The following is a 24772-nucleotide window of genomic DNA, read 5'->3' as shown; positions in this document are numbered from 1 at the left end:
CTCAAAACATATGTCCTCCAAAAAAAAAGGAAGGCAAAACCCCTTCAGTGCAACTGGACCCCATCAGATTAGGAAACAGCTGGTAAACTGATGACAATTCTTAGTGAAGGAAAAAATAACAAGAGACTGTTGCATACTCTCGATTCAGAGAAAGCCTTTTTAAAGCAGAAAAGATATGCAAAATCCATTCAAGAATATCAGGAATGTGGGTAGGAACAAGTAACCAAAACAATATGTTATATCTGCAATCAGTGGATTTTCTTTGATTTATTTCAGTGTCTGAGCACCACTGGCAACTCTTTAACCAGACTGCAGTCTCACATTTCGTTAGTGCTTTGTGATGAGCTAAGACTGAAACGGAACAATTGTCATAAATCCTCTAAACAATTGGAAATTGAACTAGAGACATTATTTTAATTATTTAAAAACATTTTTTTTCTTATTTTCTACTGTGGCAGCACAGCTGACAATAGCTTTTTTTTGGGACCCTCTGAATTTTACACAGTCTGAATCAAAAAATGTCGTAGTCTAATTCAGTGCTTCTCAGATAGGACTTGATTGAATTAATACAGCATTAGAAAGCACACTGATACAGTATTAAGTAATTAAGTGCTTGTTCCTGTCTTACTAATTCAGATTTTATTTAAAATTATGTAAATTAAGCAGTGTTCTAGATTTTCCTTAACTCAAGATTTGCACAAATAATCCTATGAATGACAACCAGTGAATGAAGAAATAGCAAGTGAAGAAAAACAGAATATATTTCCTAAAAATACTTACTACCATACTTCATTTTTCTCTAAGGCTAACCAACTTACCTCCTTTTTAAAAAAAACAAAAACCAAAAGTCTGCATAAGTTAAATCTTCCAGATGTGGCAGACAATGGTATCAGTAAAGATTTACAGAAGAGCTGGCAGTTGAAAAGCCAACTCATTGTTGCAGAAAAACCACACAGTCCTCCTCCATTTTAATAAAAATTATTAACTTTATTTTGTGTTTTCATATTATTACTACTTATACAGGGACTTGCATGTATGCATCTTGCAGGTAACTGAATATTACCTGCTTGAACAAGAAGTCTATGAACTGCTGAGATACAGTTTACTTTAGTGGACTCATCGATAGGCTGGGAGCCAAGAACACTTGAATTTTAACTCTAGTTTTCCTTTTGACTCACGCATTGCTGATCCTCAGCAATTCACTACATCTTTAATCATTAAAAATTAAATAACTTTAAAATAAGCAATTTGTCTGCCTCTTCTTTAAACACCTATTTTGAGAAACTTGTCTTCCGCTGTAACTATTTAAATCATAATCTTAAGTTTTTTTCTTTAGCAAATTTCACATCCAGAAGTTTATAATGCAATTCAACTTGAGAAGATTCCTAATGAAAAAAAAAAAGCAAGCATTATTTTGAGGGTGAAAATATGTTTTAGATGATTAACTGCTCGATAAGCTCACACTGCCCCAGTACTGATTTTGCAGTTCAAAAGAAAATAAAAAGGAAAGCATCCTAATAGCACTCACTAAGGAAATCATCGGTTGTCTGCTGACAGCCAAACAACTTCATGCGCAATAGCACCTACAAAGTCCAGTTGTCTAAAGCGGCCACCCATCCTCCTCCACCACGCTTCTGAAACTGCCTGAGGTCAACGTCTCTAAACTCATGCCCAAATACACATCCGAAATCCTGGGTTCTAGATAAAGACATGCTCCCCACAGACACAGGTAGAGGAGCTGTCAGTGCTACACAGACATGTGTGGGGCCAGGATGAAGCTCCGAGCCGGACCGCAGCTCCCAGGAACTAGGTGTAAGTATTCTCTGACTCCTCACTGCCAGTCAAAGGCGCAGGAGAGACTTGACATTGTCCAGAAAACGTTGCTTGACCAGTTGAGATATAGATAGGCTCTTTCCTCCGCCAAAGACAGATCTCTGTCTGACAGACCCTCAGTAAGCCCTCCCAGACTAACTCCGGAGCAGCAGCTCCTCACCAGCCTCTGCAAACAAGGAGGTCTTTGCAAACCATCTCAGCGTGGTCTTTCCAAGCCACCAGGAGCCGGTGCTGTGGATCAAGTCAGCTGCTGAAGGAAAGCCAGGGCAACCTAGCTGGTGCTCTCTGGAGAGGAGAGCGACCATCACGGAGCACAGACCCGGATTTCTGACAAGCTGTCTTTGCAGCCCGTGATGCACGCCTGGGGAAAGGGTGCGGACCCCGCAAAGCGGCTGACCCCGCCGCGGGCAGCCCCGCCGCGCAGAGCCACCGTCTCTCCTGCCACCCAAGGCAGCGAGCGGCTCCCGCAAGTGCCGCCCAGCCCTGGTACCACCCGAAACACTGTCTGCGGAGACGCAGCGGCTGCCGGAGCTGCGTCCGACGCCTCCATGCCACGGGTGACCCCGCCGCGGGGCCGGGGGACCTCCGGCGCCGTCGGCGGAGGGGCGCGGGGCCCCCGGGGCGGCCGCCGCCGCCTACCTGCTCCGTCCCTGGTCGGTGTAGCGGGTGAGGAAGAGCCCGTCGAGGTCCTCCTCCAGCTGGCCCTGGAAGCCCAGCTGCAGCACGTAGCGGCGCCCGGCCCGCAGCCGGCCGCGCAGCTCCAGCACCGCCACCTCGCCCGCCGCCTCCTGCCGCAGCCCCGCCACCTCCACGGCGGCGCCCGGCTCGGGCAAGGGACCGCGCACGGCGGCGGCCCCGCGGCTCCGCAGCCCGGAGCTGTGCAGCACCGCCGCGTCCGTGTCCTGCCGGCAGCGCACCGTGATGTTCACCTGCCCGCTGAAGGCGAAGGGCCCCGCCTGGCCCGGCCGCACCCGCGGCCACAGCTCCAGGTCGTAGTGGAGCGGCAGGAGGTGGCGAGGCAGGCGCCGGCCGGAGCCCGCAGCGGGCCCCGGCGCGGCGGCGGGGCCGGGGGCGGCGGGCGAGGGGGGCGGCGGCGGCGGCGGCGGCGCCTCCTGCCGGCAGCGCCCGTAGAGGGCGGCGAGCGCCAGCAGCGCGGCCAGCAGCGCCAGCAGCAGCGCGGCCAGCAGGGCGGCGGCCCTCCGCCCCACGTACAGACCGCGGCCGCCGCGGGGACCCATCCCCGCCGCTCTGCGCCGCCCGGCGGCCCGCGCCGCCCGGTACTTACGGGGCGGCGGCGCGGGGGGGGGTGAGCGCCTCTGAGGGCGGGACGCGCCGCGCCGCGCCGGGCCGGGCCGGGCTGGGGGAGATGGGCCCCCCTCCCAAGGGAAGCCGCTGACGGGAGGGCTGCTCCGGCGGGGTGGGCAGCCCGGGGACCCCCGGCTCCCTCGCCGGGAGCGGGCCGCGGCGGGCAGAGGCAGCGTGGCGGCGGGGGAGCCGCCTTAGCCGGGTGCCGCCCGCGGGCTGCCCCCTTCCCCTCTGCTTAAGCAAGCAGCCTGCGGGGGATGCGCGACGGCAGGCAGCTGAGCAGCGGCTCCTAAAGCCCGGGGGGCGCAGGCGGCGGCGCGGGTGGGCGGTGATGGTGGATGGGGTCCGTGCCTGCGGACCCCCGGGAATGAGTGATAACGGCCCTGCCCGCACGGACGGCACCGCACGGACAGACGGCGTTGCGCACACGGGACGGCCCGGGCCGCCCCCAGCAGGGCGGTGGCTCGGGGCTGCCGAAAGCCCCGGTACCCGGGGGCGGCCGTCGAGCCGGAGCTGGGGGCTCCCTGCGCCCCAGCGGGAGCAGCGGCCGGAAAAAGAAAAAAAAAAAAAACCCAAACCCTAGAGTATTCGTGCTTTTTCACCGCTGTGAGGAATGGCAAGAGAAAGGTTGAGAAAATGGGGGTTCACTGCTTGAAGTGTGCAGACTGTTGTGGTTAGAGCGGATCGTCTCTTGAGGGAAATCTACACGTTAAAAGATTTGGGAGAAAGACGTCGAGTCTGAAAAACCTTTGGTACATAAAAAAAGCACTGCCAAAGTGGGTTTCTGATAAATCGTCCTCGTTTAGAGCCTCACTTCCCTGCGTAGTTCAGCTGAGGCTATAAACATCACCACGCTGTACATACATAGTTAACCCCGTTACAATCGATAGGATTAATCCCATGTTCCCAGTTAAACACATACTTAAAGGGTTTGCCGGGTTGAGGGTGGATTGCCAGCGAGACTGCAAATTTAAACCTTTGTCACCTTGTAAAACTTGCCTGTTGGTTTTGCTCAGCCGCAGCTCCTCTTTTAAATCACCATGAGCCATCCATTAACAGGAGCAGTAGCCAGGAACAGTGGCCCTTGCGTGCCATTGCCTCGGACACTTTTTAATCTGGATTACAAGCAGGTTTTCCCCCTCCTTTTTTTTCATTCACTTCCCCCTTCCTCCCCCCCCCCCCCCCCCCATTGTTTTGAACCCAAGTCAATTCCCTTGGGTTTGCAGTTCGCACAACAGCCACCCTCAACACCAAAGAGCTCCGTTTGCAAAATCGAGGCATTGCCTTAGGTATTACAGTCTGTTTTGTCACCAGAGTTAAAGCTGAGCCAGCAAAAGTAAATTTACCTCAATGACCTAACACTAAAGGTTATCCCTCCTGCTAATTTATTTGTTAATTGAGATACCTTTTCCATGGTCCTCTACAGAATACAGCTATTGCAGGGCTGGCTGCTACAGGTCTAGGGAATAGCTCTGAGCCACTGAACAAAGAAAGTTTCTGGTTCCAGCAGAAGACCATAATCTGTTGTTTTCCTGTCGCTTGAGGGATGGAGGGGATCCTCTCTGCCAGCCTGTCCTGCTGGTTGCAGGCTCTCCCACTCTTCTCGCCTCATCTGCCACCTACCCCAATGCCTTTGCTGCTGTTACCCATTAGCTTCCCAACAGGCTGTCTTCTGGCACTGGCCCATCTTCTGCTGTTTTCTTTCACACAGTTTGACTTGTATGTTTCTGTTTCTGTGCTTCTTTTCTCATTTTGTTCTCATTTACCCCAGTCTTCCCCACCCATGCCCTGGGACTTGTTTCTGTTTCTCCAGTTCAGGCCTCTGTATTCTTTCCACTCAACCCGTCATCGTTTCACCCTTCTGTCCTTGCACATGCCTCACATACCTTTACTCTTCATCTTGCACATCAGCAGCTTCTCCCTTTTCTCCTAGCATGTTTTGCAGCATCCATTAGATTGCTCTCATATTAAAACTTTACAACAAACTTGTATTAAAACTCCAACAAACTTCTTGGAGGTCGCTGGACCTGCAGCCACACAGCAGCCCTGAAGTAACTGCCCTCAAATAAGTATGACCTGCTGCAGGTCACTTAAAAGATTTCACAGAAAATGTTTTTAAGTGTTTAGGAAATTATCTTTTCCCTCTTATTGTCACTGTAAGTTTGGGAAGCAGTTTGTTGTGCTAGTCCACACAGTTGCTCCATCCCATGGGAGTGCTGATGCACTATGGAGACTGGGTAAGATGAATGATCAAGACCTCCTAGAAAGATTAGGAAAGAAAAGACAGTGCTGCAAAGAAGGAGGTGACAGGAAGAAGAAATCACAGAAGTGCTAGAGGCACTTCTAAGGCAAGAGCCCAGATATTGCAGAAAATTGTGGAGGATTTCAATGCCTTGCTTTCCAAATGTTTTTTATACACCCTCGACATTGTTCAGTAAAACCATGCTCATCCACTCAGCCCCTCAAAACAAGGCACAGACAAAATCAAAACTGTGAGGCATTTCATTACACATCTGTGAAAACAAGCAGAACTGCTCAGTAATAAGCCCGTAAGTAGTGCAGACCCCATGGCAAGGTTGCCTTTCTTAATAGTGCAGGATACGTTTTGAAGTTTACAGTTCATATCCATAAAACGTACTTTATTTTCTCATTTGCAGTGGAGAATTCAAACCTGCTCCTTTCCTCGATTAACACATAATAAAAACACAATAGTTATGACTTACAATAATATTCTAAGAAGTGTTGTTTAACTACCTTTTCCTCCCAAATAATTTATAACAGTTACCTTATAAAGCAACTGATGGGTGAAGGCTTTTACCAGCCCACACCTGTGGATTCTCCTCCTGGTGGGGGGACACACACTGACATGTTTGAAATGGAAAATACTTTGCATGCAGTACAATACGTGTGAGTACCTTCTGTTGCAAATACTACAGTTCACCATCCTGCTGAACTTCTTTGCGGAGTTAAGATGTCTGAACAACATGTTTCTGAAGCCAAAGCTGCAGGAGGTCCTGGGCCAGGACAGGCACCCTGGCCACAGCATGTCAGGCACAGTCTTTTGTTCAGGCCATAGCTCAGCTCCTGACCTTGGGTAGAAACAGGAGGCTTGTTTTTAAGTCAGCAGAAGCCTCTAGTACACATTTGAAGGTAGAAAAAAATCACCTGTTATAAAAGAAGTCAGACAGTTCTGTCACTCTGAAGGACACCAAAGCATCTGACAAACTTTACTCTCTTGTTTCAGATGAAGGGGTCTGTGCCATGCTCACTAGCTGTTCAAAGTCCCATTGGTGTGCACTGAATTTTAAACAACAGAAAAAGGTCACATATGACAGCATGGGATCTACTATCCATTAAGGTGCAGTAAGGTAAATGACACTTGATGTGGCAGCTGGCCAGGAAATTTGACATGAAATTTCAATTAGCAAAATATTACAATGACCCATCCTTAAAGTTCATCAAGATTTTCAGGTGAATATTGTTGTTTTCATAAAAAATACTGTGATATCATCATAAATCATATATACTGAGTGCTAAGAAAAAGGATAATCACATGTTTAAGCAATGTGAAATAACTGTTAGGCTGAAAGATGTTAGGCTGATTAGATGTTCAACCTAATTTGAGTGATGGCATGTATGACAATTCCAGCAGTGCAAGTTGGGGGTGATCAGCACTCCTGAACCTTTGTTTTTAACAGAACTGTAGATCTTGTTTCCTCTTCAGATTTTGAGGAGGTGCCTGATTTTTTCTGTATTTACAAAAAGTCAGACCAATGCTCCTTCTAGGCATGAGGAATCCCTGTGCACCACCTATGTCCATGAAATCCCTATGGTTTTTTTAACTTGATCTGCTCATTTTATGCGCTGTAATTCACTCTGCATCGTTTATTCTCCTTCTTTAACGGAGCCAATAATATATCAGAGCTGGAAATGCTGTAATGCCTGGAAGTATATGTGGCAGGAGCTAATTCCTTAGGAGATGCTGAAGTTGTAGACATTTACTATTGCTCTGAAGGTCTGATTTAGTGGATATTTCAGGTTTCCCAACCATCTGAAGTAAAAAGTGTGAGCTATAGGTGGACATAGATAGTTAGCATAGCTGCAAGTAAGTGCAATACACGTTAGGCAAGCATGAGCAGTTGAGGACCATAACTTCTTACTGGACATGTCAAAGAAGTCCTCAGCTTTCCTTGCAGGCTCAGGATGAATACTTTATGTCATCCTTCATGGAATATGTATCTTCAATATCAAAGTCAACATAGGTGATACTAGTTACCAAGTAACTGGAATTAGACTTTAATCAACAAAGTTTCTTTTCCCTAATAATAAAAAAACCATCACCAAAATCTCTGTTTCAATGTTTCTCTCCTAAAGAGACTTTGTACACTCCCTGTACAGATCTCTCAGTGGATATAAGGTTTACAAGCTGGCACAGTAGCAACTGGGCATGGATCTGTATTTGTATTGACGATTGTCTTAACTGGCCAGTACAGGACAGCACGGAAAGGCAATGCGGAGAAGACTTCCAATTTAAAAGGGTCAAATTTGACCAAGCATTGGAATATCATCAAAAAACATGATGCTGAAAATTCAAATTAATGGTTTGGAGTGAGGTGTTATTGCGTGGTGGTCACTATGTGAGCAAGGAAAGCGCTTTCACCATAGAGAGTCATGCATCTAATTAAAAAATTGTATGTAGGGAAGCATGCTTGAAATGTTGCCATTATTGGTAATGACGTCTGATACTGTAATTGAACTGATTTTTCACTCACAATTTAATTAGAAGTTGTTCCTTGGTGTTTTGGACCAACAGGCCACCGATAGTCCTCTGCCTCGCAGACTACCAAACCATGCAAAAATTTGTTTGTAAATTCTGTTCTTGTTTGATGGACCAGCTGTGAACTTTTTGCCAGGGCCTCGCTGACTGCCTCTGTGGAGCTGTGTACCAATGCCGTGGTTTGGATCTACACAGCAAATGGTGGGAAGCAGCAACAATACTCACCAGTGGAGAAAAGACAGCAACTGGGGCAAAACCAAGCAATTTCTTTGGGTACTTCTGCTTGTGGAGGACAACAGAGCAATCCCTAAATGGTATGGGTAAAATGGGATAGTGATGAACCATAAAACTGGGTGTTAACAAAATGGTCAATGTGACCAGTGAGCAGACTTGCGCTCAGAGCTGGAGAAGACTCCCTCCAAACAGCTCAGGGTGCTCAAAGGAGCAAGAGAGGCCTGGGAGAGCCACCTCCTCGGAGGGGAAGGTCAGGAAAGCATCTGCAGGGAACAGGAGGAGATCCACAGAACAGTATGGAAAGTAACCAAGACGTAACCACAGGAGACGTGAAAACCACTATCCAGAATATGAGCAGGAGATGAAAATTACACCACAGCTGGAACTGAGAAGGCTGCAGTTCTGCCAGTAATTTTTTTGTATAGTTGGTAACTCTGTCAGTTGGCTTCTAAGCTGTAGCAGGCAACCAACAGGACTAATAAACCAAGTCTTGCAACTGAGTATATGTGAGAATGAAGTGTATCACGTTCTCACCGGTTTGCTTAGCAAGAAAAAAACTGTAACAATTGGAATGAAGTTTTGAAAAAACAATTTTAAGGATTTAATAAGAGAAGGATGAATCATTTGCAGCATGTGAAACTTTGTTCCAGATGTCATTTAAATTTTGTGAAGTTTAATGTTTTCTGATTGTTACTGAACTTAAAAACAACTTGAATAGGCATCAGCTTTTCTCCAAATATGCCAACATTTTCAGGCTTGTGCCTGGTGAAACTGTATGAAAGTGAGCAAACATTTGACCAGAAATAACTTGCAAGTGGATTTTTTTAAAATCGCATTAAATGTCAGTAGATTGATACTGCTTAATATGATGAATGGTGACGTTTTCAAAGTTGTTGGCCCTTTTTATTAAATGTTTTACAAGCTTTCAGATGCCTGGTATTTTTCTGGCAGCTTCACTGAAATGAACCAGGAATGTGGTATTTGTCCCCTGAGTGCTAGTCATACTGAGATTTATCAGCTCTCTAGGAGGATTAGCAAGTTAAAGTTTGAAGAACTGATGTATTGAGATACTGTAAACTGTTTCTCACCCATGGAGTTGGACTAATGGAGTTGGACCAAGGACACATGTGCCTCCTCTTGTTTCACGTGCTTTTGTTGCAAGTAAGGCTCTTGGATGGTATGCAAGCCTGAGATCGCAACAGACAAGTACAGGAAATGCTTCACAAAGCTTAGTTCAGCCCTAGAGCTGCACAGGGAGCTGAAAGGGAAATAAGCAGAACCTTAGAGCGTCCGGCTTGCTCTCCTGTTACTATGAGGAGGACAGCAGAAGAGAGCAATGGCTCTTCCTGCTGGAAATAACCTCTTTATCCACACTAGGCAGGTGCCAGCCAGCCTGGCTGTCCAGAAGGGTGGGCAATGCTCAGTTTTTGTCAGGACTTTTGAAAGTGGTCTCCTGGTGCACCTCATGCGCTCTAACCACTGATGGGCATTCAGTCCAGGACACCAGAAGAGAGAGGCCCAGGACACCACAGCTAATCTGAAGTTAACTCCCTGGAGATGCATACGCTTTGAGGACTGGGTCCTCTGTACCAACTACTTCGCTCTGCAGATGCTCCCCTTTTGGGCCACCCTGTCTGTATATCTCAACCTTTCTTGCCCCACTGTCCTAGGAAACTGCCTGCTTTTTCTGTGCTGAGAGTTAGCTCTGCAACAGAGCATTATTATTGCACATCTACAGCAAACACCACTGGCTCATCATCATCATCATAAAAAATATATATATATATATACTTCAGGTACTGAAAGATTGTTTTTAAATCTATCCTCTTAGCTTATAAATCAAGATGTTTGCTACATTTTGTGATGTGCCAAATTTTCCAAAGTTACTGAGAAATGAGGACAATTGCTTCCTCACAGTTTTTTTTCCTATTAAAATCTTCATTAAACCAGTCAGACTACAGAACACCTGAAAATTACTGGTGTGAATTCACATGCTGGCAGACAACTAAACACCCAAGACTCCAGCAGCTTTAAAGCTTACAGGTAGCCTTTATCCCCAGAATCTGGGTTTTATATTTTGCAAGATACACTTCTTGAAGAAGTTCACAAAACACTCCCCGAATCTTTATTGGTCCAACAAAGCTGTGCTTCACTGCAGAATGTGGCTACGTGTCAACTTCCGATCAAATTGGCCAGAGCTTTGTGTATCCCTACAGACTCTAGAGAGCCTGTTTTCCAGGGCCTCTTTCTGGCAGACCTTTGGCAGAAACCTATTAAGGCTTGAGCCTGATTTATAAATGAAATGAAACAGGTCTCCAGTTTAACCCTTTAGTATGTTGTTCTCGTGTCTCAGAGCACCATGCCCGTTTGGCATTCTTGTCTTGGTGCAGCCTGCAATCCTATTGCAGTTCTCTATGCCTACTTGCCAGGTTTGCTCTCGCAAACCATAAATCTGATGTCATCTGATCCCTAAACGCTCTGACCCATTCAGACAAAAAAGAGGGAGATGTCTGCTGAAGCCTGTATGATTGGCTGGCAAATAGTTTCAATATTTTTGGCAGATCTCTGTACTTGGTGGCATGCAACGTGGCACAAGAAAACCTGTATGTGACAGAAGTCATGGAAGTGTTTCAGAATGCATGAATTACAAAATATAATTCATAAATCTTTTGTGTGGATAGACTGGGGGGGGGGGGGGGGGGGATGGGATGTACCCAGTGCTGTTGTACAAATCGGTTTCCTACAGAGACTGTGACATAGAATAGGATACTGAAATGGGACGTCCCTACTCACAGTAGGATAGGAATAAAGTTTTCACCTAAAATTAATGTGTGTAAAACAATAATGCTGCTGGCTACTGGACCCTGTCTTTGGTGCAGAAAAGATCATAACAGAATAAAGGATGTGGATCAGCCTCTGAATGGCTCCTTCTATTAATAAAAAAAAACACTTCTGTGCATTTGTCTGTGTTTTAAAAACCATAGTTACAAAAGCCAGAGCTTCTTGCAGGACTAGTTGTATAGTAGATGCCTCTGAGGATAGCTCAGTGACAATAACAGAGTTGGGGAAATATTTCTGATCTTTCTTTTTTGCAGAGCTGGGACTGCAGGCTGATCCATGCCACTGACTCCTAAGTGTGCTGTGGTGGTTTCTGAGATGATACTGAAAGGTGTTAGGAGAACACAGTCAGGATGCACTTCTGAGGAAGATGGAGACAGTGATATGAAGGTCAGTGAGAAGACAACTCCCAGCTGATGGCAAGCTGAGGAGAAATGGCAGGAAGCCACAGGGCTTAGAAGGCAGCAGGCTCTATCACTAGTTTGTTCAGGGGACAGTTTCTGATTGATTAGAGTCTAGCTGCAGGAATGCTACAGCTTTACTAGAAAGTCAAGATGGGGAACTTGTGCCATTTATAATCAATCTACAGCATCAAATTATCAAACCTCTATGAGGGACAGAGAGACATGTCACAAAAAGGAGGATCCCAAATTCTTCATGTCTGCTACAGGGGTGACAGAAGCAGAGTCCTCCCATCAAAAAAAAAAAAAAGAGAAGTGACCAACGACTAAGGCAAGTTCAACCTGAGAAAGTTTGAGTGCATGCAACATATGTTATTAGTTAGTTCTGAAAACAGAAAGAATGATGTCAGTGAAGTACACCAATGTGCTGCTAGCCACACTCTTCACTCTGAAATTAGCAAATCTAGCTGCGAGGCAAGAAGAGAGGGAAGCCTAGCAGGCAGATAAACCAAAACGAATACCAAGGAAAAAGCAAGTATGTTCTGGGAAAGCATTCAAAGCTTCAGGCTATGAGGAGCTTGATGCTGACATTGGGGAAGAGCATGGTTTTGTAGTGCTAGCCACTCAGAAGACAGGTGGACCCAGGATTCTTCCCAAGCCACCAGCTGCCAAGCCTCTGGGATGATCTGCTGTGGTGACTGGACCTCATGCAGTGAGCCGGTCAGACAGGTTTTAGAAAATTGCATTCTTGGACTTGGTGTGGAGAAAGAGAAGCTGTTCAACACCAAACTGGATAAGCCATCTGTCCTTCTCTTGTGGCTTGTCTACATCACATACCAGTATTATTTTTTAAATTGTCAGCTAGTGACTTCTGGGAAATTGTATAAGCCACTCAGTTACTTGGAGAGAAAAATGGTTGGGGTATTTTTTATGAACTTTAGTCCTTAATGCACTTTTCCCACAGCTGTCCCAAATTGGTTTAATTCATATCTTGAAGGATCTCTTTGGTTCACTATACTTCCTTTACTGCTCTGGTATCATACTGACTCAGTGTCACATCCACCTTTAAATACCAGCATGCCGCTAGATCTCCCTCTTTTTCAAGGATTTATTGCTAGCATCACACACCACTCTTGGCCTTACATAGGTCACACCTGGTTCTGGAGGGACCACTGCACAGATCATATATTTCTTTGCGGTTTCGGGAAAGGAGGGGATCACATGCTGTCTCAACAGCATCACTGTAATGCCTAGATCTAGAGAAGTACATGGCAAAACGAAGAAAATTAATGGAGGCCTTTCCAGGGGAGGCTCCAGTGCTGTGGCAAAAGAAAGGGCTCTTGCATAAGAACAATAATGGACAACAATCGGACATATGCACATATTTTCAGTTCCTGTCCCTAACATTATGAATGGGTCTTATTTTCTTCCCTGTGGTCACTCCTGATGGGAATGAAGAAACCCTATGATCACAAATGCAATTTTGACCAGAACTTAAAACCTAGATCCCACAAGATCCATGTCCTAGCCCTTGAAGCTGACCCTGAGGAAGAGATAAACCTCAAAGCCCAAGCAGATGTCCAACATAACTACACCAGGATTATCATGGGCTCACTTTTACAAAAAGGAATTTTAAAATAACTTTTGTTCTGGGGACCACATGGGAAGCTATTGGAAGCTTTTCAAGCAAGCTCAGTTTTTATTACCAAACCCACACCCATTTTATGGACCTTCCAAATAATGTCCAGGATGAACAGTCTATGCTCCATAGTGTTTCCTTTTCTGAAGTATTAAACCCTCCTGGTTTTGATTACCCTTTTCAAGCACCCCCTCAATCCATCTACTCATTTAATATTCCCTCAGTCCCTTTTTGCATGACTTCATCTCACCACGTGCTCAAAATAGTGCCTGTGCCAATAAAATGTGAACTCTGAAGTGTTTATTTCTGTAATATAACAAAGTGTTCTCTTTCCCTTTCAGACGGCTGTTGTTCCATACTCTGCTTCAGCTGATGGCACCTCAGAGGTTATAAACAGACACTTCACAGCAAAGACTTTTTTCCTGCTGTGGTTGATACACAAAGATGAATCTCAGCATAGAGAGTACATGGCTTCACATCTCAGCAACATCTTGAGTTTATAGCTACCTTGAGCCTCGATAGGGTATTTTTCCATAAATCAAGACATTTCAAAATGCAGAGGAATGAGTAACAAGGAAAGTGAAAGTATAAAAACACAGAATGATTTTGGCATGAATCATGGAAGGCAAGAAAGTCATTCCAGGGCTGGCAAAAAGTGACACAAGCACTGGCCTTCAACTGCAGCAAATTTTTTGAGACCACTGTGTAGAGTAACATCACTCATATTTTGCTGATACTCCCATTGCTTTCTCTGCATCTTGATCAAACCGGAGATAACTTATTTCAAAGTAAAGATGGCCCACATGTAGTTGGCACACCCCTATTTTGCATGGATTACGTAAAAGCATATTCAGCAAACATTTCCCCCAAACATTGCACAGGCAAAGGCTGAGACATCTCACCCATATTGAACAAAGAGTATTACCTTTCTTGTCTTATATTCATTTAGACATATGTATCCCATTTACTCCATCAGATTAATTTCTGCTCTATACTGACATGCAAGAACAGTATGGATTCTGTAAAGGATGAAAAAGCACTAGTCAAAAATAATCACTTTGTGTTTTATTCATCCCTTTTGTCCACCACTCTTTTCTCTCTGCTCACTTTAGGGTGTTGCTAACCCCAGGGTTAGGCCCTGAGAACTTGTTTAGGCAGACAGCTCATTATGAACTCTTCAAAGGCACCATCTGCTCCGTGTTTGTGTGAGGAGATCTTTGGGATTCACAAAACTCATAGGTGGAGCTGAAGAATCGTGATAACATGATCCATGAGCCATGATCTGAAAAACTCCAGTTTCTTTCCTCTGCATTTGTTTACTGGCACCATACAACGTGGACTAGCCATTACAGATGTTTCTTCAACTCCCAGGATGGCTGACTTTGCAAAACATTAATAAAGCCAAGTGCAACCTTTCACTCTTCTGCCAAATCTGGCTCTATTCTCCTTCATCCTTATTCCCCTTTTCATATTTTTGTTGTTAGGGCAGTGAGTATTTTCTTTCTTAAAGTTGGATACAAACAGGAGTACATTAGAACCCAACCCTTTACAATAATCTTTCCAATCTCATTTCGAAAGACATGGAAATCTCGAATGTTGAACCCTGACATCTTGTCTCCATTTGGATTTGGGAAGCATAAAGGGCAAAACACAGACCTCACATCAACTCAGTTCTTTCCGCAAGTCTCTGGATCGTAATCCCTGGCCAATGCTGTCATAAGATACAGAGTGGATGCAGACTAGTCACGAAAAAGGTATAGACAGTAGTGCAATTAATATGGCCTTATATGGGTGTACAGTATTTAACCACTGCTTCTTTGGGCCAGAAAGATGTTGTCAAATGGAAAAAGAAACATAGAGCACAGTGGACAATACAGCTTCCAAAGAGAGATCTGCCCTCATCTTACCTCTTCCATTACCCCTTCAGGAGCTACCTCTCCTGATATATGTCACTTTCTTTCCCCTTGGTAGTTAAGTTTCCCTTAAATAATTCTGTTTGAATGGTAGTGCATGCCAAGTTACAGTGTTTCACTCCATTCTCGGTTTCTTTACTTCCCTCTGTTCACATTCTGTACCTTATGGGATCAATCCTATTGCTCGAGAATCTTCTCAGACAATGAATAATTTTTCAAGAGTGTTAGGGGAAATATCCCAAACAAACTTATTGGACCTAGTGCAGCTGTACAGGACTCTATCTCTGAATAGAACAACTGCATGTATTCACTTTGATGGTTTTTATTTTTCAAACTGGGAATATTTTCAAAGTTTATTTAACACAATTGTATTTAAAAAAAAGTGAGCCAAATCCCTGGCAGCATGCCACTTTTGTTACACTACTTAATCATTATTCTCCTTCACTCATGTAGTAGATAGCTCAGTTGCATAAATATATTTCATTATATCATAAAATGACAATCTGGCATCACTTCAAATATCTTAATGGTTCTTGTTGTGGGTAGTATGTAGCAGAAATAATGAAGCTTGGAGTGCAACCCAAGAATTATCTCAGTACTCTCCCCAAATTCATTGTGTCATCGCTAAACAAAGTGGTGTGATCATAATAGGCAAGAACTAAAGACTTCACCATGGGGAATGATGACTTCATTTTAACATTACGATTGTCCTTTTGAAACTGCAACCAAGCTGACTGTTGCCCAACAACTGTATTAATTGTTATTGCCATCTCTGTTGCCATATTGTATCCCCTACTACCATCAGAGAGGGTTGTATCAGATAGGTTCCCCACTACCCCAGGACCTCACAGCTCAATGGACCAGTTGCTACCACACACAGCATAGGGAAGACAGGGCCAAGCTAGAAGCTCATCTAGGAGACATCTTCCACTTGCACAGCCATCAGTTTTCCTTGCCTGAACTCTCATTAGAGTGTTGCTTATATATCCAGTACTGAAAAGCAACTAAAAATCTTTATTATCCAAGTATCTACCTAGCAATTGTGAAATAATAATATTCACCAGCACTTCGAAGCAACTGGCAGAACTCAGGAACCAAAACAAGCCTATCGCCTCATCTACCATCAAACCTGCCACAGAAATGATATCTAATCACACGCAAACGCCTCACATGTGGAAATCTGAGGATACCCAGTGTGGTTGGTATAGTGGTTTGCCACACCAACACTTGCCATGGCCATGACTGTTGTGCCAAACAAAGAAGCTTTCCTGAAATTAGCAGAAGAGGAAACAGGTACTGTGGTGGGAAATGAGTGACAAGTTTAGAATTGGAAAGAAGCATGGGATGAAGGCACTGCAAAGTATGAATTTTATAGGTAAAAGGAAGGTGTCCATGTATCTCTAATTGAGGAATGTCATAGATATTGCCAATTGAGACAGCATAAATTTCTGAGAACCCCTTTTTAAAAGTTTAGCATCGGACTGCTGTAAGTATATATCCATTATTACTTTTCTGCTGGCTGTTCCTGAAATAGATCTCAGGATACCTTTACAAAATGCCACATCTTTTGCACACTCTTGATTATTTAAAAGAAAAACATTGAGTGTGAACATACACAGCTGGTTACAGGCATTTAAAGATTGTCTTATTCTGTATTGTAAATACTGCTTTTGTTTGCAATTGCAAAAGAAAGAGGCAGATAAGCAGCAAGACAACATTTCTGGAATTTTTAAGTTAAAAACAAGAATTCCAGGAATGCTCCAAACAATCAGAGAACTGGAATAATAGCTTTCCAACAGGAGGGGTAAAAAAAAATAAAGTGAGGAAATTCTGAACATCTGATCACTTATTTACATTACATGTTTTAATATGTGTAGAAAGGTTGTTGCCTCAAAACCAAAGGAAAATTAGCAAAAGTCTAATGTTACATCTTTTATGCTAAAAACTTCACGCAAACACACTCCTTTCTAGTTAACCTAGAAAGTCTTTGTGGTTGCTTCCAGAAGTATCTTACCTTTTCGCTTTTGTGTAAAATTGATTACCACAACAAAATGACTACAGTATTAGAAAATGCACACATAGAGCTAACTAAGCATCCTATCATACAGAAAGGACCACGCCCTCCAATAGCCTCAGAAATCAGATCTTGACCATGCAATCCACTGGGACTATCTGGTGAAATGAAGAAAAGATGTGCAAGTGGAGAGCTTGCTAGGTTCCAGCAAAATAGGTAAGCACAAAATAGCTCAGCAATACAGGCTGTAAGTAGCAAAATAATACTAGGGGCTTGCATCTGGCATGCTGGTATTGCAGCTTTTTCTTCTTTTTTTAATTTATTTATCTTTGTTCTATTGTTTCTTTGCTTACTCTTCAAGAGTCTTTCAAAACTGAGATGGCAGGCTCAAGGTTGAATCCTTAGCTTTACTCTTGCCAACTGTAGACAGAAGTTCATAGCTACAGGTGTTAGTTTGCACACCTACCGAGGCAAATCTTGCTACATAGCAGTGGTAGAATGTGGATATATCTTCAGCAGCACACAGGAAATATTGATTTCAGTGAAAAATATGAAAACAACACTTTGAGTTAATATGAAGTAAAACATTTCAAAAGTATTGGACTGTATAATTTCAAAATTATTTTCATTTTGAAGTGTGTTTTAAATTGTTCACATTTTAATTTTATACAGTCATTTTCTTTGTATTATCTTTTCTAATATCAGTTATGAAACAGTGAACAATGAAATACCTGAATATAATTTCCTAACCTCTGTAATTAATTTACTGAGTAAAATTTAATATACTTATTACTACAGTAATTCTAATACCAAAAGTAATTATGAACAGATCTATAATAAAATGATAACTTAAAAATATATACTATAAAAATAAGGAATAATAACTTATCTACAAAGCTCTAAATTTGAAATGAAGCATTTGAAGTTCAGCAAAAATACTTCAGCTACAGTGAAATGAAAAATACACAGAAATGCTGGAATTTTTCACCAATTGGATTTATTGCCGCAGCCAGCTCTGTGCTTTCTGGGGATGTGATATATACAGGCAGGAATGTCACCACGTGACTTTTGGTATGTTAGCAAATCTTCAGCTCTGTGATATCAAGGAAGGTGCAATTTCATCTTACATGTCTCTGGTGGCAGGACTGGTTTTAAAGTTTCCCGTCCTCCTTCAGTGTTGACTATTTATTCCTGCCCCCATGGAGCTGCTCACCCCCTCCCGTGCTGAGCCGATGTTACGGTCTGTGAGAGCAATGGGAAAGAATATGAAACCCCGCATCCCCTGAAAGAGGAAAGAGAGAGAGAGGAAGAAGGGAAGCAATGATGAAGTGTTTATTGTGCCCTTTCCGCTCATATTTAATGAATTATTTGCTTCTCTAAAGTCCATGTAAATGTTGTCAATGCCTGTACAGTATCACTCTCTGAGTGACCATACGGCATGGTACTCTTCCCACTTAAAATCTAGGCATCTGAGGGCTGACAAGCTAGAGTGAACCCCGGGTTAGTGTAACAAAAATGGATTCTTATCAAAAATATTAGCATAAAGCCAAATTAGTGCAAGTGATACGACTTTGCCTCCTAAGCTTTGTGTTTAGACTCTGTTGAATTAACAAATGACTTGCATGGGGGTTACACCCACTTCTTCTAGGCAGCATTGGCTGAAGAAGACACTTGTCAGTTATAATAACATTAAGACAAAGAAAGCATTCTCAGAGGAGCAGATGGGAAAGAAACCAAATCACCTTTTTCTCAGCCACATCAATATTGCTATTTCTCCTGAGCCCAGAAAAGTCAAGAAAAAATACTATCCTCCACCTTTGAGGTCTTTGGCTGGGAAGCACTGTAGAATCTCACATAAATTATCATTGATTCTTAACTCACTGTATGCTGTTATAGAGCCTACAATGAATACTTCATGTCAAAGAGGTTTATATAGTCCTAAGATTTCTAAGGCAAAAGTAGTAAGCTTAAAGAGCATTTTGCAAAATCTTTCTCAACTGAAGAAACATGGTGTAATGGATGAGTGTTTATTTTTCAATTGGAGTCACTGTAAGATAAAACACTTTATCCCAATGCAGATATAACAGAGAATGGAAAATGTAAACCATCTGCCTGTGAAAAAATGTAAAGGATTTATGGAATGGTTGGGAGGACTTCTGTACAACATATAGGCCATAGCAAGCTTTTGCTTTTGATCAAGAGACAGGATATACTGAAACAGCCTCAGACTCTTTGCCAGCACATAGTAAGAAAAACACAGCAGTTGGTGGAGACACAGTTCTGACTTTACCATGTGTTTGGAGACACTTGGTCCCCGACCTACTCACTTTAGCGTTTTACCACTTTAGCATTTGTCATCTTAGGCTGTTTAACAGAGAGAGCTTTACCCTAGTCGTAGATGTATTTAAATAAACCAGCTGCACGCCCAAACTTCTCAGAAAGATTATACAGCATATATTGCCATAGGACCATTAGAAGAAGACCCACCTTTGTCTTTACATATTAACTTGGTGTTGCTTAAAATGGACATCACAGGACAGATGTGAAGTTTCAGGAAAACACCTAAAAATTGCTCCAGTAAAATGGCTGATGTAATCATCAGACTCATTCAGTTGCAATACCAGGAAAGACAAGAGGTCCCTTTGGGTTCAGTGATCCTACAGTTAATTCATCTGGGTTTGATAGGTGAGAGTAAGACTGTGGTCAGAGGCAGCAGGAGGTTTTGCAGACAGGAAACCATGGGAATAGAGAATCTTGGGGAGAAAGCTCAGTCCAAGATTTACGTTCTGTTATTGTTATTCAGTAACCAATAAAGCCAAACCCATCAGAATATAACTAAGCTATACAGTTATAGGGCACACAGTATTTCACAGGCCAGCAACTCTTTTCTATGGTCTGGGGTCATGGAAAAGCAGAGATACTGTTTGAGGACGTATCGGCATGGCTCCAGGTCCTATAAAAAACTGAGGAGCAGCACAAGGGTGTTGTCTTGAATTACCCTTTCACACTTTCTACACTGCACCTATCTCTGCAGCTCCTCTCAGGAGCCCCTTTTCATTTCCACTTTTTTTTGCAGCTTATCAGCCTTACCCTTGCACTTTTTAATGGATTGCTAAAGCTGAATCCTCCCAAGACTGCAGAAAAGAGGCAGGAGACACTCTGGCACAACCAGGCAGCACAGACTGATGAGCAATCTGGCAATCTGTCATGCACAAATGACAAAACCCAGAAGGAGATTTTATAAAGGAATAATGTCATGTGTTATGATAAAATCTATCTGGTTCTGAAGGGCATCTTACGACGCTGACAGAGCAAGCAGCTGCCCCTCTCCAGGCAGGTAAGTCAAGGTAATAGTGAGTAGAGGCAACAACTACTAAAGGCTACTAAAATGGCACAAAGGACTTAGATGGTCCATCCATTTGCCAAACAGAAAATATTTGGTACAAAAGGAAAGAAAAGGGCAGAAAATAGGGGGTTTGAATGTTAGGAAAAGCAATCAGAATTTTTCACTTGCACAGAGCAGTAGATTTTGCTTTAGTCTTATTCAGAGGATGAATTCAGTATCTTAGTTGAAATAGATACTGAATTGTCTCCACAATAAATAGATAGATGATAGATAGATAGATAGATAGATAGATAGATAGATAGACAGACAGACAGATACTTAATTCTCCATAATTTTGAACTCCTTTGATGGCAAAGGGCTGTCTGTTAAGTAACTTTGTCATAAACAAGTGACTGAATCAGAAATACATTTTATCTGTAACTGCTGTAACAGCAATTATTAAAAGTTATTTTGTGAGCTGTAAGAAATACATACATAATTTTGAATTTTTCAAGTTAGTTATTTTTATGTTTCCATTACTTGGTATTTACTTGTGTTGAATAGCTTATACTTTTGGATCCAGTTAAAATAGCCACTTTTTTAAGCATATAATCTTGTTTCTTGAGACTTGAATGTAATTGCCCTAGCCACATGAAGAAAGCTCTCCCAATATGATCAACATGAAAAGACCTCTTGAGAGTAATCAAGTTACATCACTTACAGTGATGTGGATTATATAAAACATAGGAGTCAAATTTTAAATCCTAGCAAGAAATAGTAGAAAGGACTTCAAATAAACCATTTTCTTATATGAAGATCCATAGTGACTGCAAAAATTACAGAGAATGGGAGGAAATAAATTCATACAAGAAGAATCAGGATTAGTACTCACATAAGGGTTAAAGCACTCCTCTCTTTTTCCTCTGTAGATGAAGATCTCATAATAACATACACAATGTGGTTATGACATCACAACTCCCATAAACACAATCTATTAGAATTTTTTTTAAATGACTGCATATAGCAATTTTTATTTATTAGACTACAGTTGGCATGGCTGGGTGATGGAAAACAAAGAAAACTTTCCAAACCCTAAATATATTTATCCAATCCTAAATAATAACTCATCTAGGAAGTCAGAGACACTTTTGGTTACTCTATTAAGCTTGAAGAAAAGGATCTGTAGAGCTTGAATTTTGTTCTTATACATCATGTAGTTAAGACTAAGGAACTAAGAGCAGACACTGAGTCCACTTACTAATTTACAAATGAACCCTCCAGCTCAATGGCACAGGAGGGCAGCCTGTTGGCTTTTATGCTAAACTTCATACCCATTGAATTACCCAACTCTAGCAGATTACTTATTTTTTTAATTTATCTGGGTTTCTATACTACAATCATTTTATGCCATCCGAATGTCTCAAATAGCTTATGCTATGCCTACCAATGCTAAATGGCAGATAGTCTTACCATTATTATCAGCATACCTGTCCAAGGAAGAAAGCTTTTTCAGTCTCTCCTTCTTCTCACTTCTGAACCTGTTGATCCATTTCAGCCTGTGTGGCAAAACTAGACATCTCAAAGATATTTAATTACTCAGATGTTACATATCTACAGAGAGAGAAAATAAAATCTGGTATTCTTACTGAGGGCAAAGCTGGGGGAACAGCTATTCCCTGTTCCCGTTGGCATGGGGTGGCGGGCCATTCTTCCCATGTGCATTGGCTGACCCCTCAGCACGTGGCACTGCCTGGCTCATTAGCTCATTCCTAACTCTAGCTTGTGTTTCTTCCTTCACCTCAGAAACACAGGGCGGGGGGGGAAGACAAGAACATAGAGGCAAATGCTGAACTGGAAACACTGCCAACACAGGAAGATCTCAAGTTACTAAGATGTAGATCTCATGGGGTACTGGAAGGGCAACTGGCTTATTGCAGGGAGAGTGCTGGGTGACAGGGTGTACAGATTTGGAGGAAATCAGGCTTCATTAGTTTTGCTGCTTGTGGAATAACTTGTCCTCCCTTCTGGTTTACTTATCATGTTTCAGCAAGCATATGGAACATAACTATTCCAATAGCATCTACTGAACTGGGCAAATATTTAGGAACTGCATTCTAATACAGGTTCTGTTTTTCTAGTTGTTATGCATTAGATGAAGGTGTCATGGGATACCGCGGCTCAAAAGTAATGCTCGGCTAAAGCTGTCCGGATAAGAACGGGTGATCATTCCAATTCCAGGAGACAACACACATGTCCAGCTGTGTGGAAAGGAGGAGACAAATACATTTACAAATTCCAAATAAGGAAGGCTTCAACTGGAAAAATGTCCCTGTTGCAACATGTAACTGCCTCCCCACTCTTAAAAAACCCCAGACAGATAATTTCTCCCTTTTGCAGTCATTCGTTTACCTCTATTTAACAGGAAATCTGAGAATATCATGCAGCTGTCTGCATTCCCCTTGCAGCTGGAATAATTTGTTTTAGATTTATTCAGACTAATTTGGGACTAGAAATATTAGTACACCTTTACCCTTCTCAAAATCCAAAGTACTCATTTGACACTCCAGCCAACCTATGTTTTGTTTGCAATCACAACTGCCAAACAGCTGGGCAATGGACCAAATCCCAAGTTAGGATGCTCTGGTGCTTAGTGAACCCTGAAAAGCACCAGGTCAGTGGGAGCTTCAGGGTATGCAGCACCTTCCAGAATCACCTGTTTGGGTGTCATGGATGTTGGCATCTTGTCATTGAGTGGTTAACAAGGGTATACTTGACCACATGATATGCTCAGGAAGACACATCCACCCAGACATCAGTTGTTGGGCTTTTTTAAACACTTAACCCTTGTTTCTTTCCTCAGCACCTCTAGCAATTATCTTCCCCTACATTACCCTGCTTTGGTGGATAGACTCTCGGAAGCCTAGCTCTCCAAAACCACTGGAGAAGAAGCTGGGCTGTGAAATCCAGGTAGCAGGAAGGCACTCCAATCCTTTTTTCTTGTTTTAAATCTTGTTCAACCTTTTGGTTTTTCTGAACTCTGGAAGCCAGTTCACATAAGTAGGTAGATGGAGACCTGCAATTCCTTATATTAAGGCAGAGCATCTTGTTAGTACATTCACCTACAGCTGTGCAGATTACAGGCAGGGATTTTTTCTGTGTGAAGAGCGAACTTTAATTTATACGCTTTCTCTGAGGACTTTACTGTTTGGAAACAGAAACTGCTACCTAGAAAAAAGAGCACCAAAAGCAGAGGCTCAAAGCTACTTTATGAACCTAGGCTTATGGCAATAGTGGTTAGGTGTTCAAATGCCTTTTAAACACAGCCTTATGGACCTTCTTTTCTTTGCGCACACAGCCGTACTTTGAACCACTTAGGCATGTTATGATTTGTGGTTTGATATGGCCTGTGGTTTCAAAATGATGCTGAGCTTGTCATTGAGGTTACCCTGAAGAGACAGATTTGTTTAGATCATTCTTTGCCAATCTTTGCTAATCTTTGCACTCTTTAGAGGAGTTTGTGCAAACAGAAACATCTAAGAGCCTTCCAGAATTACAGAGGTCCCAAAAGAATGCAAAAGAGTACAAAAATGCATGGAGCAACACTGGCAAATTTGATCATGGGTTTCAGCCCCCCATCCTACTTTCAAGACCCTTTATGAAATTTGCATAACCCCTTAGTCCAGCTAAATAAATACTCAGTTAAATAAAGCTACTCTAGCTTCATAGCAAGATCTAGCTTTCAGTTTCCACTGTTCCTGTCACAGTCCTATGCACTGACATGCAAGGATGTCAAGGAAGCTGGTTTGATCACTACTGCTTGGTCTCAGAAACGTAAATTGCAGGTTTATTGGTTTCCTTCCCAATGTGCAGCTATACAGACTGATGGCTCCCACTGATTCTGCGTGGAGTCCTGAATGGTTGGCACTGCTGAAAAGTTCAACTCTATTTTGTTAAAACTAGTGTGATTTTTTTGAAACCCACATTGTCTATGGTCAGTGCTCTGGATTTCCTGATCCCAGCATTTCCTGGTACCAACAACTAAGGAACTAAAATCTGCAGATGGTGTAAATGGGCAAAATCAATAGTCGGGCTTGTAACCTCTCCCTACAACCTTCATAACCTAAATTAAGTTGGAGGGATATGAAGAATGATATAAAGATATAATGTTTTACGTAAACAAAAAATGGTAACCATAAACACATGCACCTTTCTCCCTGTATAACATTAACTGCCACCTGAAAATAAGAACCTTCTCTATCTTTTGAAAATATAACATTTTTGCTATTCCATTATACCAAAAATTAAAATGCTCCACTTGTAGTAGTTTGAGATGTTACATACTGAAACAATAATCTTTTATAGTGATTTTAATAGAAGATAGATGAATGTGTTGGATGTTGTACATTTTCAAATGGAGAAAAAACATGCAAATTAAATGAAGGTCAAATTTCTTGTGGTTGAACTCATGAAGTAAATACAGAACATATTTTGTT

The 24772-nt window shown here is 42.6% G+C and overlaps 1 protein-coding gene across 1 annotated transcript in view; it reads right to left on the bottom strand.

Annotated features, from left to right (window-relative positions):
- The window catches only part of LVRN (laeverin), a 40099-nt gene extending 37028 nt beyond the window's left edge, over positions 1-3071 (bottom strand). The window contains exon 1 of the mRNA XM_050913387.1: positions 2473-3071. Within this exon, the coding sequence (XP_050769344.1) occupies positions 2473-3071 (599 nt within the window). The remainder of the gene's footprint in view (positions 1-2472) is intronic.
- Positions 3072-24772: the final 21701 nt, after the last annotated feature.

This window comes from Gymnogyps californianus, chromosome Z (assembly GCF_018139145.2).
Source record: "Gymnogyps californianus isolate 813 chromosome Z, ASM1813914v2, whole genome shotgun sequence".
In the NCBI taxonomy this organism is placed as follows: Eukaryota; Metazoa; Chordata; class Aves; order Accipitriformes; family Cathartidae; genus Gymnogyps; species Gymnogyps californianus.
Note: the sequence above shows the minus strand (reverse complement) of the source record. Positions and strands in the feature narration are given on the sequence as shown.